The sequence below is a fragment of the Rutilus rutilus genome (genome assembly GCF_951802725.1).
Source record: "Rutilus rutilus genome assembly, chromosome: 1".
NCBI classification, from domain to species: domain Eukaryota; kingdom Metazoa; phylum Chordata; class Actinopteri; order Cypriniformes; family Leuciscidae; genus Rutilus; species Rutilus rutilus.
Genome location: NC_140209.1, coordinates 12,693,109 through 12,705,834, shown reverse-complemented (window position 1 = coordinate 12,705,834; position 12,726 = coordinate 12,693,109). Strand labels below are relative to the sequence as shown.

The 12,726-nt window shown below is 38.6% G+C and overlaps 2 protein-coding genes across 3 annotated transcripts in view; both read right to left on the bottom strand.

Annotated features, from left to right (window-relative positions):
* LOC311287801 (uncharacterized protein) overlaps positions 1-8,074 on the bottom strand; it is a 129,817-nt gene extending 121,743 nt beyond the window's left edge. Inside the window, exon 1 of the mRNA XM_084404869.1 lies at positions 8,005-8,074. Coding sequence (XP_084260995.1) covers positions 8,005-8,062 — 58 coding nt within the window. The 5' untranslated portion in view covers positions 8,063-8,074. The remainder of the gene's footprint in view (positions 1-8,004) is intronic.
* Positions 1-12,726, bottom strand: part of LOC311287787 (uncharacterized protein) — a 449,286-nt gene that overhangs the window by 229,116 nt on the left and 207,444 nt on the right. The window lies entirely within an intron of this gene.

The window sequence follows — 12,726 nt, the reverse complement described above, 5'->3', positions numbered from 1 at the left end:
CAACTACGTGCTGCCTTCCACAAGCAACAACTTCTGATGTAAACAGGGAACTTCAGAACATTCTGATGAAACATAAGACTGCAAATCGACTCATCATTCATGTCGGGAAGAATGATATTCATAAAGAGCAGTCAGAACTCCTTAAGAAGGATTTCCATGAACTTTTTGAAAGACTTAAAAGACTGAAAGTTCAAACATTCATCAGTGGACCACTCCCAGCAAGAGGAACAAACAGGTTTTCACGGTTGCTTGGGCTAAATACATGGCTGCAAAAAACCTGCAATATAAAAGCAGTGAACTTTATTGACAATTTCAATCTTTTCTGGAGTCAGAGACAACTGTTTCATCGGGACGGCCATCACCCAAACAAACTTGGTTCAAGAGTGTTAAAGGACAATATCTACTTCTCCCTCAATCATCCTTCTGCAGTGTGTGCCAATCCACTCAATCTGAACGGCACACACACACCTGGACACAGTATGAATGACGACGGGACTTCACTTCAGCAGCAAAATGGACATGATAACAGCACTCCGCCACAACAACCTCTGCTCACGGACACAATCTCAGCTGAGCTCTGCCAACAGAGCTCACCACAGACAGACTGTGACATATCAGAACTGCTCGAAGATTCAGCACCCAAGGACAACTTCCTGGAAAACAGCCAGGGAAGCCAGGACAGCATATCACAGCCTCTGATAAAACCAGAGCAACAGGCCCTTTCACCAGACACTCTCTCCCTCTCTCCAGCAACTCCACTCCTGTGCTTCTCACAGAAAATGGAAGAACTGGTGTATGCTGGAACCAGACTATCCCACTCTTTTGCTGCGAGCCCCCAGATACCTACCAAAAAAAGACAGGCACCATTACCACCCAAGCCTGCGGGCCCAGCTCGCCCTCCCCCTCCTGTGAGAGCTCTTCGGCCTCTGCCACAACGCCAGGGCCCACACCCTCCTCCACAACTGATACCAGCTCTCAGTGATATGTGTCGGGTCCCCGTTTTGATAACAGTAACTTTCTCAAATGTTTACAGAACAAACGGGAACCCAGTGTGCCTGTATCTTCCTCTATTGCTGTTCTATTACAAGATAGAAAGTCTAAGGCCTTCAATAGCCGTACAGCAAACCTAACTAATCTGGTGCCTCTTACACGTCAAACTAATATTGCTGTGGGGAAAAGTAAGTCTGTTAAGTTAGCACTTTTAAACATTCGCTCACTTAAAAATAAATCACTTCTTGTCAACGACTTAACCACAAACAATCTGGATTTTATGCTTCTAAATGAAATCTGGCTAGAAGACAGCTGCAGTGCAACAGTCCTCAATGAAACAGCCCCTCCTAACTTTACTTTTATGAGTGTCTGCAGAGCTGTTAAGAGAGGTGGGGGTCTAGCTGCTCTTTTTGAAGATATCTATCAATGTAAGCAAATATCATTTGGGAATTACTTGTCTTTCGAATATCTGGGTATTGTGTTAAAAGGTGCTCCACGCATTTTATTTATCATTATTTACAGGCCTCCAAAATACTCTCCAGCCTTTGCTGAGGACTTTACAGAACTGTTATCAACAATTCCATCAGAGTTTGATGTTTTGCCATTGCTGGAGATTGTAACATCCACATAGATAGTGCAGAGAATAATATGGCGAAAGAAATCAAAAGTGTTTTAAAAACTTTTGATCTGACTCAGCATGTTCATGGACCCACACACAATCGTGGACACACTCTAGATTTACTTATCAGTAAGGGTCTAAACATTTCATCGATTGTTATTAAGGATGTAGCACTGTCTGATCATTTCTGTATTTTCTTTGATATATTGATCTCTCCTGCCACTGAAGCTAGATCTGTGTCTGTCAAGAAGAGATGCTTAAATGAGAACACTAGTGTACTATTTATGAAGGCTATATCCTTAACACCAAGCATATCTGCTGACTCTGCTGATTTTCTCCTTGATTCTTTTAACTCAAAAGTTAAAAGTGTGATTGATGATATTGCCCCTGTTAAAGTCAGGAAGAAGAGTGGCAGACAAAAAGCACCTTGGAGAAACTCAACAGCAGTGCAAAATATGAAAAGACAATGCAGAAAAGCAGAGCGCATGTGGCGGAAGACAAAACTTGTAGTCCATTATAAGATCTACAAAGACAGCATCCATGCTTTTAATATGGAACTAGGCAAAGCTAGACAGACTTTCTTCTCGAATATTATAAACAGTAATTTAAACAACACACGCACTCTTTTTGCTACTGTAGAGAGACTGACAAACCCCCCAAACCAGATTCCCAGTGAAATGCTCTCAGACAACAAGTGCAGTGAGTTTGCCTCTTTCTTCTCTGAGAAAATCAATAATATCAGAAAGGTGATCAGCACATCCTTGAGTTGCCCTGGGGTCAGACAGATCAAACCACCTGAGAAAGTAGTTAATTGAGCGTCAGCGTCAGTTCTGTCAGGCCAGGTAGTCAAGACGCTGCTAATGCTATTGCTTCAACACTGTCCCACCAGCTGATCTGCTCCAGCTGAGCTGCATTAGCTCGTTAACTCCCCTTGCTGCTCAATGGCCAAGCTCAAACAAGGTGCCCTATTTAAAGCACATTCAGTTTGCTCATACATGCTTGCTGCTCTCACTGCTGCCCGCCACCTCCCCAGCTCCTCCTTATGCATAACGTGGCATTTGCTTTATGTCATGTTGCCTGCTCTGTTCACAGGGGGATATTTTAGCTCTCACAGTCCTAAACTGTGTGAGAGTTCTCTAATGCTGCTGCTGCTGTCCTCTGACTCTCAGCTATTTCATGGTGCTCATGAAAGGTCAGAGGACTCCCTGAACAGAGCCATACCGCCAAATTTCAATTCAGGAACATCAACCTGTTTGCAATCTATTCAATAAAAATTATTAAATTATTTTATTGTCTGTGTGTTCTTGACTTAATGGACCTGACAGAACTATGTCTGATTTCAAAGAAATTGATGGCAAAATTTTGGAAGAAACTGTACAGCACCTTAAAACATCAACATGCGCTCTTGACACACTTCCCACATCATTTTTCAAAAGTGTGTTAAACAGTTTAGAAGCAGATCTTCTAGAAGTGGTAAATGTCTCACTTCTCTCTGGGAGTTTTCCAAACTCCCTGAAAACTGCAGTTGTCAAGCCCCTCCTGAAAAAGAGCAATCTGGATAAGACCGTATTAAGCAACTATAGACCAATCTCAAATCTTCCTTTCATAGGCAAGATCATTGAAAAAGTTGTCTTCAATCAGCTGAACAAATTCTTATGGTTGAATGGATACTTTGACCATTTTCAATCTGGTTTCCGACCGCACCACAGCACAGAGACAGCACTCATAAAGATAATAAACGATATTCACTTAAATACTGATTCAGGCAAATTATCAGTGCTGGTGCTACTCGACCTCAGTGCTGCATTTGACACTGTCGATCATAACATACTTCTGGACAGGCTGGAAAACTGGGTGGGGCTTTCTGGGATAGTCCTAAAATGGTTCAGGTCATACTTAGATGGGAGAGGTTATTATGTGAGTATAGGAGATCATAAGTCTGAGTGGACATCCATGACATGCGGAGTCCCTCAAGGCTCAATTCTTGCGCCACTCCTGTTCAACCTGTACATGCTCCCAATGAGCCAAATAATGAGAAAGAACCAAATTGCTTACCACAGCTATGCAGACGACACACAGCTCTACTTAGCCCTATCGCCTAACGATTACAGCCCCATTGACTCCCTGTGCCAATGCATTGATGAAGTCAACAGTTGGATGTGTCAAAACTTTCTTCAGTTAAACAAAGACAAAACTGAAGTCATTGCGTTTGGAAACAAAGATGAAGTTCTCAAGGTGAACGCATACCTTCACTCTAGGGGTCAAACAACTAAACATCAAGTCAGGAATCTTGGTGTGTCACTAGAGTCAAACCTTAGTTTCAGTAGTCATGTCAAAGCAATAACTAAATCAGCATACTATCATCTGAAAAATATTGCAAGAATTAGATGCTTTGTTTCCAGACAAGACTTAGAGAAACTTGTGCATGCTTTCATCACCAGCAGGGTGGATTATTGTAATGGACTCCTCACTGGCCTTCCCAAAAAAACATAAGACAGTTGCAGCTCATACAGAACGCTGAGCAGGACCAGCACATATGAACATATCACACCAGTCCTCAGGTCTTTACACTGGCTCCCAGTTAAATTTAGGATTGACTTTAAAGTATTATTACTGGTATATAAATCATTCAATGGCCTAGGACCTCAATACATTGCAGATATGCTCACTGAATATAAACCCAACAGATCACTCAGATCATTAGGATCATATCAGCTAGAAATACCAAGGGTTCACTCAAAGCACGGCGAGTCTGCTTTTAGCTATTATGCCAGCCGCAGCTGGAACCAGCTTCCAGAGGAGATCAGATGTGCTCCTACAGTAGTCACTTTCAAATCCAGACTCAAAACACTTCTGTTTAGCTATGCATTTAATGAATGAGCACTGTGCCAATGTTCGTCCGACTGTTTGTATTGTACTGTATTTTATTTTTTTTATTCTTCTTAACTGTTTTAAATATTCTTATTTCTTGTTATTATTTTAATTTCTTTTATGTAAAGCACTTTGAATTGCCATTGTGTATGAAATGTGCTATATAAATAAATAATTGCCTATTTGTGATAACTGCGTCAAAGATCCTAGGATGGAGCAGAACAAACTCATTCTAGCGTGTGTGTGTGTAAGAGAGAGAGAGAGAGAGAGAGAGAGAGAGAGAGAGAGAGAGAGAGAGAGAGAGAGAGAGAGAGAGAGAGAGAGAGAGAGAGAGAGAGAGAGAATGCAGATTTATGGGGTAATAAAACTACTGATAGTGTGTCTCTGGACACAGCGAGGTTAAAGAGAATAAAATAAGCAAAGTTGAACGTGAGTAAAAGTGTTCAATAACATCCGTCATATATGATACAAAGCTAAATATGAAACGAGACTGGACATGGCAGAGCAAGCAAATGAGGCTGTAAACAAATAATGTAAATTTGTTGGCAATGGCTTGGATATCTTACACCGTAAGTATATGAATTAAGAAAACCCTTAACGGAAGGGGAATATGTGTTAGTGGAGTTTTAGAAGGGGAATAAAGCCCAGTTTAAAGAGAAAAATCTTCTAACACAGAAAACAAGAACTTGGAACTTCAGAAGCAAATACTGAAGAGTTTAAGAAGGAGCCGAATGATTGATGACTAAGAGATGTCTTACGGAGAGTTATATCTTTCAGGAGATAGAGTCTGAATCGAGATGTTGGACTAACAGTGTGTCCCAGAATAACACAATGACAAGAGAAAGGCTTGTTTAAGTCAAGTGTTGTGGTAACATTGATAAACATAGCAGTAGTCATGATGGTGTTCTGGGTTTTAGTCAAATTTTTTATAACAATTTGACTATAAAAAAATCAAGACACTGTGGAAAAAAGGTGAGACATATAGAGCCTGGCTACAAAATGGATGTAACTTTTGTGATAGAGAAAGAGATTGATGTGGAGGATCTAAAAGAAAAAAACAATTGATTTAGAACCTAATGAATTATCATTGATAGGTTGGATTTTTTTTTTTTAAATGTAAGACATTAAATGAAGATTGCGAGGAGTACAAGAGAAAAGTATACGTTATATGAAACTTTGCAGACATTAAGAAATCCAATTCCTATTTTTAAATATTATAGTGAATCCAATACAAAGCTGAAGTAACTTCAGGAGGTGAAAAGTATTCAGTAAAGAAAAAATAAGTTTTATTAAGTTAGTACTAAAACAGATAAGTTTTGGGAAGAATGTCTAGATGACAATCGTATGAGAGTGCTAAATGAAATACAATTGGAAATTACATATAATATGTAGTAAGATATTAAGAGAATTAAGCAATCAAGTTCGAAATCAGACTTGAAAAGCTGGAGAGATGAACTGGAGAGGCTGAACGTGTAGGAAATTGGAAATGTGAAAATAACTATAATGAAAAAACAAGTACAAAGATGAATGTTTAAGGCTAAAATTTTCAGATGAAATGAAATTAAGACTCAAAGATAGAGAGATAACGGAGAAAAATACAGCAACTGATCAGACGATAATACAGTTTAGAGTGTGTGATGTGCTGGAAGATGTAAAATCAAGGGTCTGATAAAAGGCTCATAATTAGGGCATTATAGTAAGAGTACAGTAAATAATACAGAATGGGTCAAATATTATCCTGTACCTTTAGTCTTGATGAGATGAAGTAAAAACAATGAAGTAATAATTACCTGGGAGATTCCTAAAGAAATTCCAGAGTATTGCTGAGTATTGAGTATGTAATGCTTTATTAGCTGGTTGTCCTGCATCCTCATTAAACAAGCTACAGTTAGTCCAAAATGCAGCCACTAGAGTTCTTACTAGATCAAGAAAATATGATCATATAACACCAATTTTATCATCACTACATTGGCTACCTATAAAGTTCCGTATTAATTATAAGGTATTGCTACTGACTTATAAAGCCCTAAACAGCTTAGCTCCAGTCTATTTAACGGATCTTCTATCACCCTATAATCCATCGCGCTCTTTAAGATCAATAAATTCAAGGCTTTTGGTCATACCTAGGATATCCAGATCCACCAAAGGAGGGAGAGCATTTTCACATTTGGCTCCAAAACTCTGGAATAGCCTTCCTGATACTGTTCGTTGCTCAGACTCGCTCTCCCAGTTTAAAACTAGATTAAAGACGCATCTCTTCAGCCAGGCATTCATATAACATTTTAAATCTTACTGTTCAAACTACAATCTGGCCTATAGTTCATAAACGCCAGAGGAGAACTGGCCCCCGACTGAGCCTGGGTTCTCCCAAGGTTTTTATTTCTCCATTAGGTCACTTGATGGAGTTTTCGGTTCCTTGCCACTGTTGCCTTTGGCTTGCTCAATTTAATTTTATCAATCAATAAATTTACACTAGAAACAAACCTTGTTGTGTTATTTTGGTTTAATGCTGCGAAGCTGCTTTGATGCAATCTGTATTGTGAAAAGCGCTATATAAATATACTTGACTTGACTTGACTTGAGTATTATATAAGACAAAAGATCTGCCATAACAAGCATATAAAATGACATGAGATTTTATTGGTAATTTGGCAGAGGATGAAGAATTGTTCAATTTGAGTAAGTTCTGGACTGTAAAGTATTTTGAAGGAATGAGTCCAAGCATATATGCAGGATGGGCATGTTTGAATCAGACATTGGACAGTAATATTAGAAGGAATGATATCAATCATTAGAATTAAAGGAAAAACACATATGGGACACTGAAGTGAGTGGTAGATAATATTCGAATAAAATGAAATATAGTCACAATAGTGTTTTGATTATTCTTGAGTTGTCTGGTTTAGGAAGGATTTTAAGAATAATATGTCAATTATTAAAGAAATGTAAAATGGGGTGTGAATAAAGCCTATGACATTAACTTACGTCCGGTAAGACCTTAATCTAAGAGAGCAGGTGTTGTGAGACTGTACAAAGCAACATGTGTCTAATAACAGACGCAGAGAACTAGAGACTGGAGAGACCAGCACATCTCAACATGATATACAGCAGACTGACCCTTACACAACCTTTCAGAGACCCGGAGGAACATGACATGCACAACACACTGCTAGATACATACATACATACATACATACATACATACATACATATCAAAAAACACAATGTTATAAAACTATATTGAGAAATCTCCGACATTTTGGTAACATGGTTGCAGAAAATAGTGATATAAATGTGAAATAAAAAGGCTATAATATTATTCAGGTTGACCTGATGTTGACACTCAATATGAACATTTCTCAAACCTCGCTTTACTGACCATTTGTTGTAAACCAAAAAGTTTATTTATTATAGTAAATGAAACTCTCACAGCTCCTGAGATGATCTAAAAGTGATGAAGTGCTTGAATGTTTCTAACATGAATGTTCTTCAGCATCATGAATGAATGAAGAATAAACACCAACCTCTTTGTTCTTCAGAATCTTCAGTGTGTTTCATTCTGCAGGGTTCTGGATCACTCATGTTCTCACTGTCCTCTTTAATAAACTCAGTCTTTGCAGACTCTTCCTGATGCTCTGATGCTCGTCTTCACTTGTAGCTGATGGGAATTTACAGCATTTATTGGAGAATTACAGTGGGAGGAGCTTCCCTGATGATGTGATTGACATGGGAGGGGCTTCAATTATGGTAAATTTTAGTGGGAGGAGCTGATCTGCCAAAATCTAAAATAAATCAGTAACTGAGTTTGTTTTAATAAGATCAAATACCTGATGTCAAGTTTTAAATTTTAAATCAAATTGTTTTTTATAAACACAGAAAACCCATTAAATGCAAGTAAAGTGTCTATTTTACAGTTTTTCACAATTGCTAAGTTCTAAGAGAACTGTAATGTTTCAAATAACTTTTGTGAAAACAAAATGTCAAAAAATGGGTGAAATACTGTTTTATCATCATTCAACTTAGAGATATATTTATGTAAAAATGAAACAACATTGTTATTCCGACCTTTACTTTTATATATTGAAATATATAAAAGATTAAGTGATCATACTCATTTTTTTTATATATTAAATTATTAAAAATGTAATATGCCTGAAAAGGTTTTTAGCAATATTTGTCTTTGACCCATGTAAGCACACATTTAAGCGTTTATATAAATCTGTCTATCTATGGTAAAGCAACTGATGCTAATTCACAATTTTGTATTTCTAATTCTAACATTATTATATTTCTTCATTAAAATAACGGTCTCTAGAAAAGTGGTAAAAAAAACAGCAAGGAAAACATGAAAACATAAATACAGAAATAAATGTATATAGTAGCCAACAAATACCCTCAGTCTGCTGACACCAAGTGTCAATTTAAGTGTCGCTTTAAGCGTCAATTTACAGGAGATCTGAAGACATCAGCATAATAAATGAGGTGAAAACAGGAACTATTGTCATGAAATAAAGAGTGTTTTCAGCAGATCTGTTAATATTGATGAGCCTCAGACTATCAACACTCATTCAACAAGCCATTCAGGGTCATCAGCAGATCATCTCACTTTATTCTGAGTGTTTGCTGTTAGAAACACATTATTTGAGTCAGGATACATGATAAAAGCCTGTAAAACTGCTCAATTGAAAGACAATACTGTTATTTTTCATGATATAACAGGATAAAACCTCAATAATACAAAATAAAAACCTTTAAAAAAAATTAATTAAGTAACTGAATTGCTGAAATGACACTGCTCTGCCTAGCCACAAAGACTGTTTAAGAAAAGAGCAGTGGCCAAAGGCCTTCCAAATCCCACTCTTTTCGTACGAAACTGAGTGTCAATTGCAGAGGGCAAACTTTGAGTTTGCAAACAGCCAAACTACACTTACAGTTGGCACCAAAATGCTTTCAGACATTTTAGAAAAGCTACTGTAGCTGAGGCAATTTACAGCTACAAAGCCGGTTCCGACTGCAAAGATGTTGCAGATGCGTTGATTAGAAAACACCCCTCCTTAACTCAACAAGGGCCCTTTGGGGAGGGTTGTGACTGGTAACAAAGAATCAGGGTTAAGATTGCAAACTACCGCACTCTACTTAAGGCACATGGTGCATCAGCTGAGCTCTTCCTGAATTCTTTTAAATCCAAATCTCGGGAGGACTCCTACCCTAAAAGAATTTAAAGAGGCCTAGAAGAGCAGAGTCAAACTATTTCCCACCCTTACCAAATGGTGAGACACCAGAAAAGCCTGGAACTGGAAAGAGTTTCTCTTTTGTCTGAACTTCAGATAAGAAATAACAGGCAAACTGTTAAAGAGAAGATGGCCAAGACGTTTGGGTACCGGAGGCAAGAAATAGTGCATGAGCTGGCGAGAATTGCAAATGTTGTGGAGAGGTGGCCAGCACTTTTTCAAATGGAAGAGGTCAGTTTTGGTGCAAAACTATGTTAACTGTTATTCATTTGGTATTCATAACTGTAATTTGATTACAGCTTTCGTCACCAACTTAAATAGTTTTGTCAATTTTTAATCCCAAACTTTGTATTTTCTGCTGTTTTCATTTTTTAGATCAGTGCCGAGTTCATGAGAATCACGACAGTGCCCTTGGAGACAAAATTCTTACAGCAGCTGGACAGGCATTGTACAGATAATATGGAATAAGGATGGCATGACAAAGGAAAGGACTGGCAGGATTTTACATAGTTTAGATGAGGTATGTACAATTACGACTGCGTCAGACTGAATCAAACATGTTTGATTTTACCTTAACCGGTCCGTTCTATGGTCGCTTTGACAGGGTTGTACGTTAACTTGTTTTGCACGTAGCACTGGTGCTACAGAGGTTAAAAGATTTGTAGCACCAGTAGCCTGAAAGTTGTCAGCACAGACTGATTTCTTTTGTAGCATGTGCGACAAATATGTTGCACTGTACAGCCCTGTATGATACCAATTATGACATTAAAACCCTGACAACTCAATCGTTTGTGCTCAAAACTAACTCCGCAATGAGTGAGATTTGGCCTGCTCAATCACATTCTAATTGTAAAAGACTGAAAAAGTCGGGTGGACTCCCAGTATAAGCTAGAGTGCAATTGTATTAAAGGAGAATGTGAAATGGACCAAAAGTATATTGCAAACATACTTCCCCTACTGGAGAAGTCAAGGTACTGTGTTTTAATAAAAACAGTCTTTTTACAGTTTTTCTCGATTGCTGAAACACTATAACCAGGATTTTGAACTAAAATTTCAAAACCATAATGCCATTTATCAAAAGCCCACCCATTTAGGGGAGTTGGATGAGGTTTGTTAAATCTTAAACTGATTTAGTAAGTTTTGTTTTGTAATTGTTCAATAAAACCATTTTTTTATGTGGTTTTTGTATGGACTTGGAGTCATTTTTACTCAAAACTAATGGCTGGGATAGATTCAGCACCCCTAAAAACCCCTAGTTAGACATCTCAAAAGGTTTTTTTATTGAAAAAAAAAAGTACGGTAATTATTTTTTCCAAGCCGTCTGGGCACCCCGACTTTGATTGCCTCTCCAGGCGTTTCCCCGAGGATTTGGCCGTGGATAAATTGGGAGGTGCTACTAGACACCTATAGGAACACATGGTAAAAAAAGCTATTGGTAAGACATTTTTTTGCAGATTGGCAACAAAAAAAAAAAGCCTAACTTTACCTAACTATGAGTATCAACAGTGTTTGTTTTGTATTATTTATGTATTATCCATGTCATATTGTGAAAAATAACAGTATTGTCTTTCAATAGAGTTGTTTTACAGACTTTTATTATGTATTGATAACATAATGTCTTGAACACACTTCCTGCTCAGCTACTGTTCGGACGCTCTTGCTTACTGCTCCGCGTTTTGCTCTATCGCTTACATTTTATCTCCTATTTTTTCTATATTTGATTTCCTTTATTTTATTTCCTTTTATCACCTAATTTTAACTTCAGCAAATCAGCACAGTGCTCATACGACAAAGTTTGGATTACTACAAAAACTGAGAATTCTTTTACCCGACCAGCTTACATACCGGGAAAGGAAAACACAACTGCCTACAAGGATAAGAGAAAATGCCTCTTCTGGAATCTACTTGCTGCACTAACTGCCACAGACTTTTACAAAGGATTGCAGTTCTAGAAACAAAGTTACTTACGGGACCACCAAACCAGACGGAGCACACAACAGAGCTTCGTCATGGACACCCACAGCATACCGGTGAGTCCCATGAAACTAGTACTCCTCGACAGGTAGAGAAACAAGCCGATCGACTTACTAATCGATGGCACAAACAGGGAGCTAAACCCAAAGGCACTCGAGACATCAGATTGTCACGAGCATCACATATTACCGCAGTAGCATCCTCTACCCCAGATACAGCTCTGACAAGGATTGCAAACACTGGCCTCCTACCACCGCCTATACATCTTGAGAACAGATTTGAAGTACTAATGAATGTAAATGAGGAATCCACAAATGTGATGAATGTGATCGAACACAGACTGAATGGGCCAGTAGCTAACACTGGTGCTAACTGGCGCTCAAGGTCGAGCAGACAGCGGCACTCAGCTCAGAGCGCAGCCGAGCCCAGGACTCTGATAGTGGGGGACTCCATAATCAGAAACATTAGCAGCAGGGATACAACTACGTGCTGCCTTCCACAAGCAACAACTTCTGATGTAAACAGGGAACTTCAGAACATTCTGATGAAACATAAGACTGCTAATCGACTCATCATACATGTGGGGAAGAATGATATTCATAAAGAGCAGTCAGAACTCCTTAAGAAGGATTTCAATGAACTTTTTGAAACACTTAAAAGACTGAAAGTTCAAACATTCATCAGTGGACCTCTCCCAGCAAGAGGAACAAACAGGTTTTCACGGTTGCTTGGGCTAAATACATGGCTGCAAAAAACCTGCAATATAAAAGCAGTGAACTTCATTGACAATTTCAATCTTTTCTGGAGTCAACGACAACTGTTTCATCGGGACGGCCATCACCCAAACAAACTTGGTTCAAGAGTGTTAAAGGACAATATCTACTTCTCCCTAAATCATCCTTCTGCGGTTTGTGCCAATCCACTCAATCTGAACGGCACACACACACCTGGACACAGTATGAATGACCACGGGACTTCACTTCAGCAGCAAAATGGACATGATAACACCACTCCGCCACAACAACCTCTGCTCACGGACAC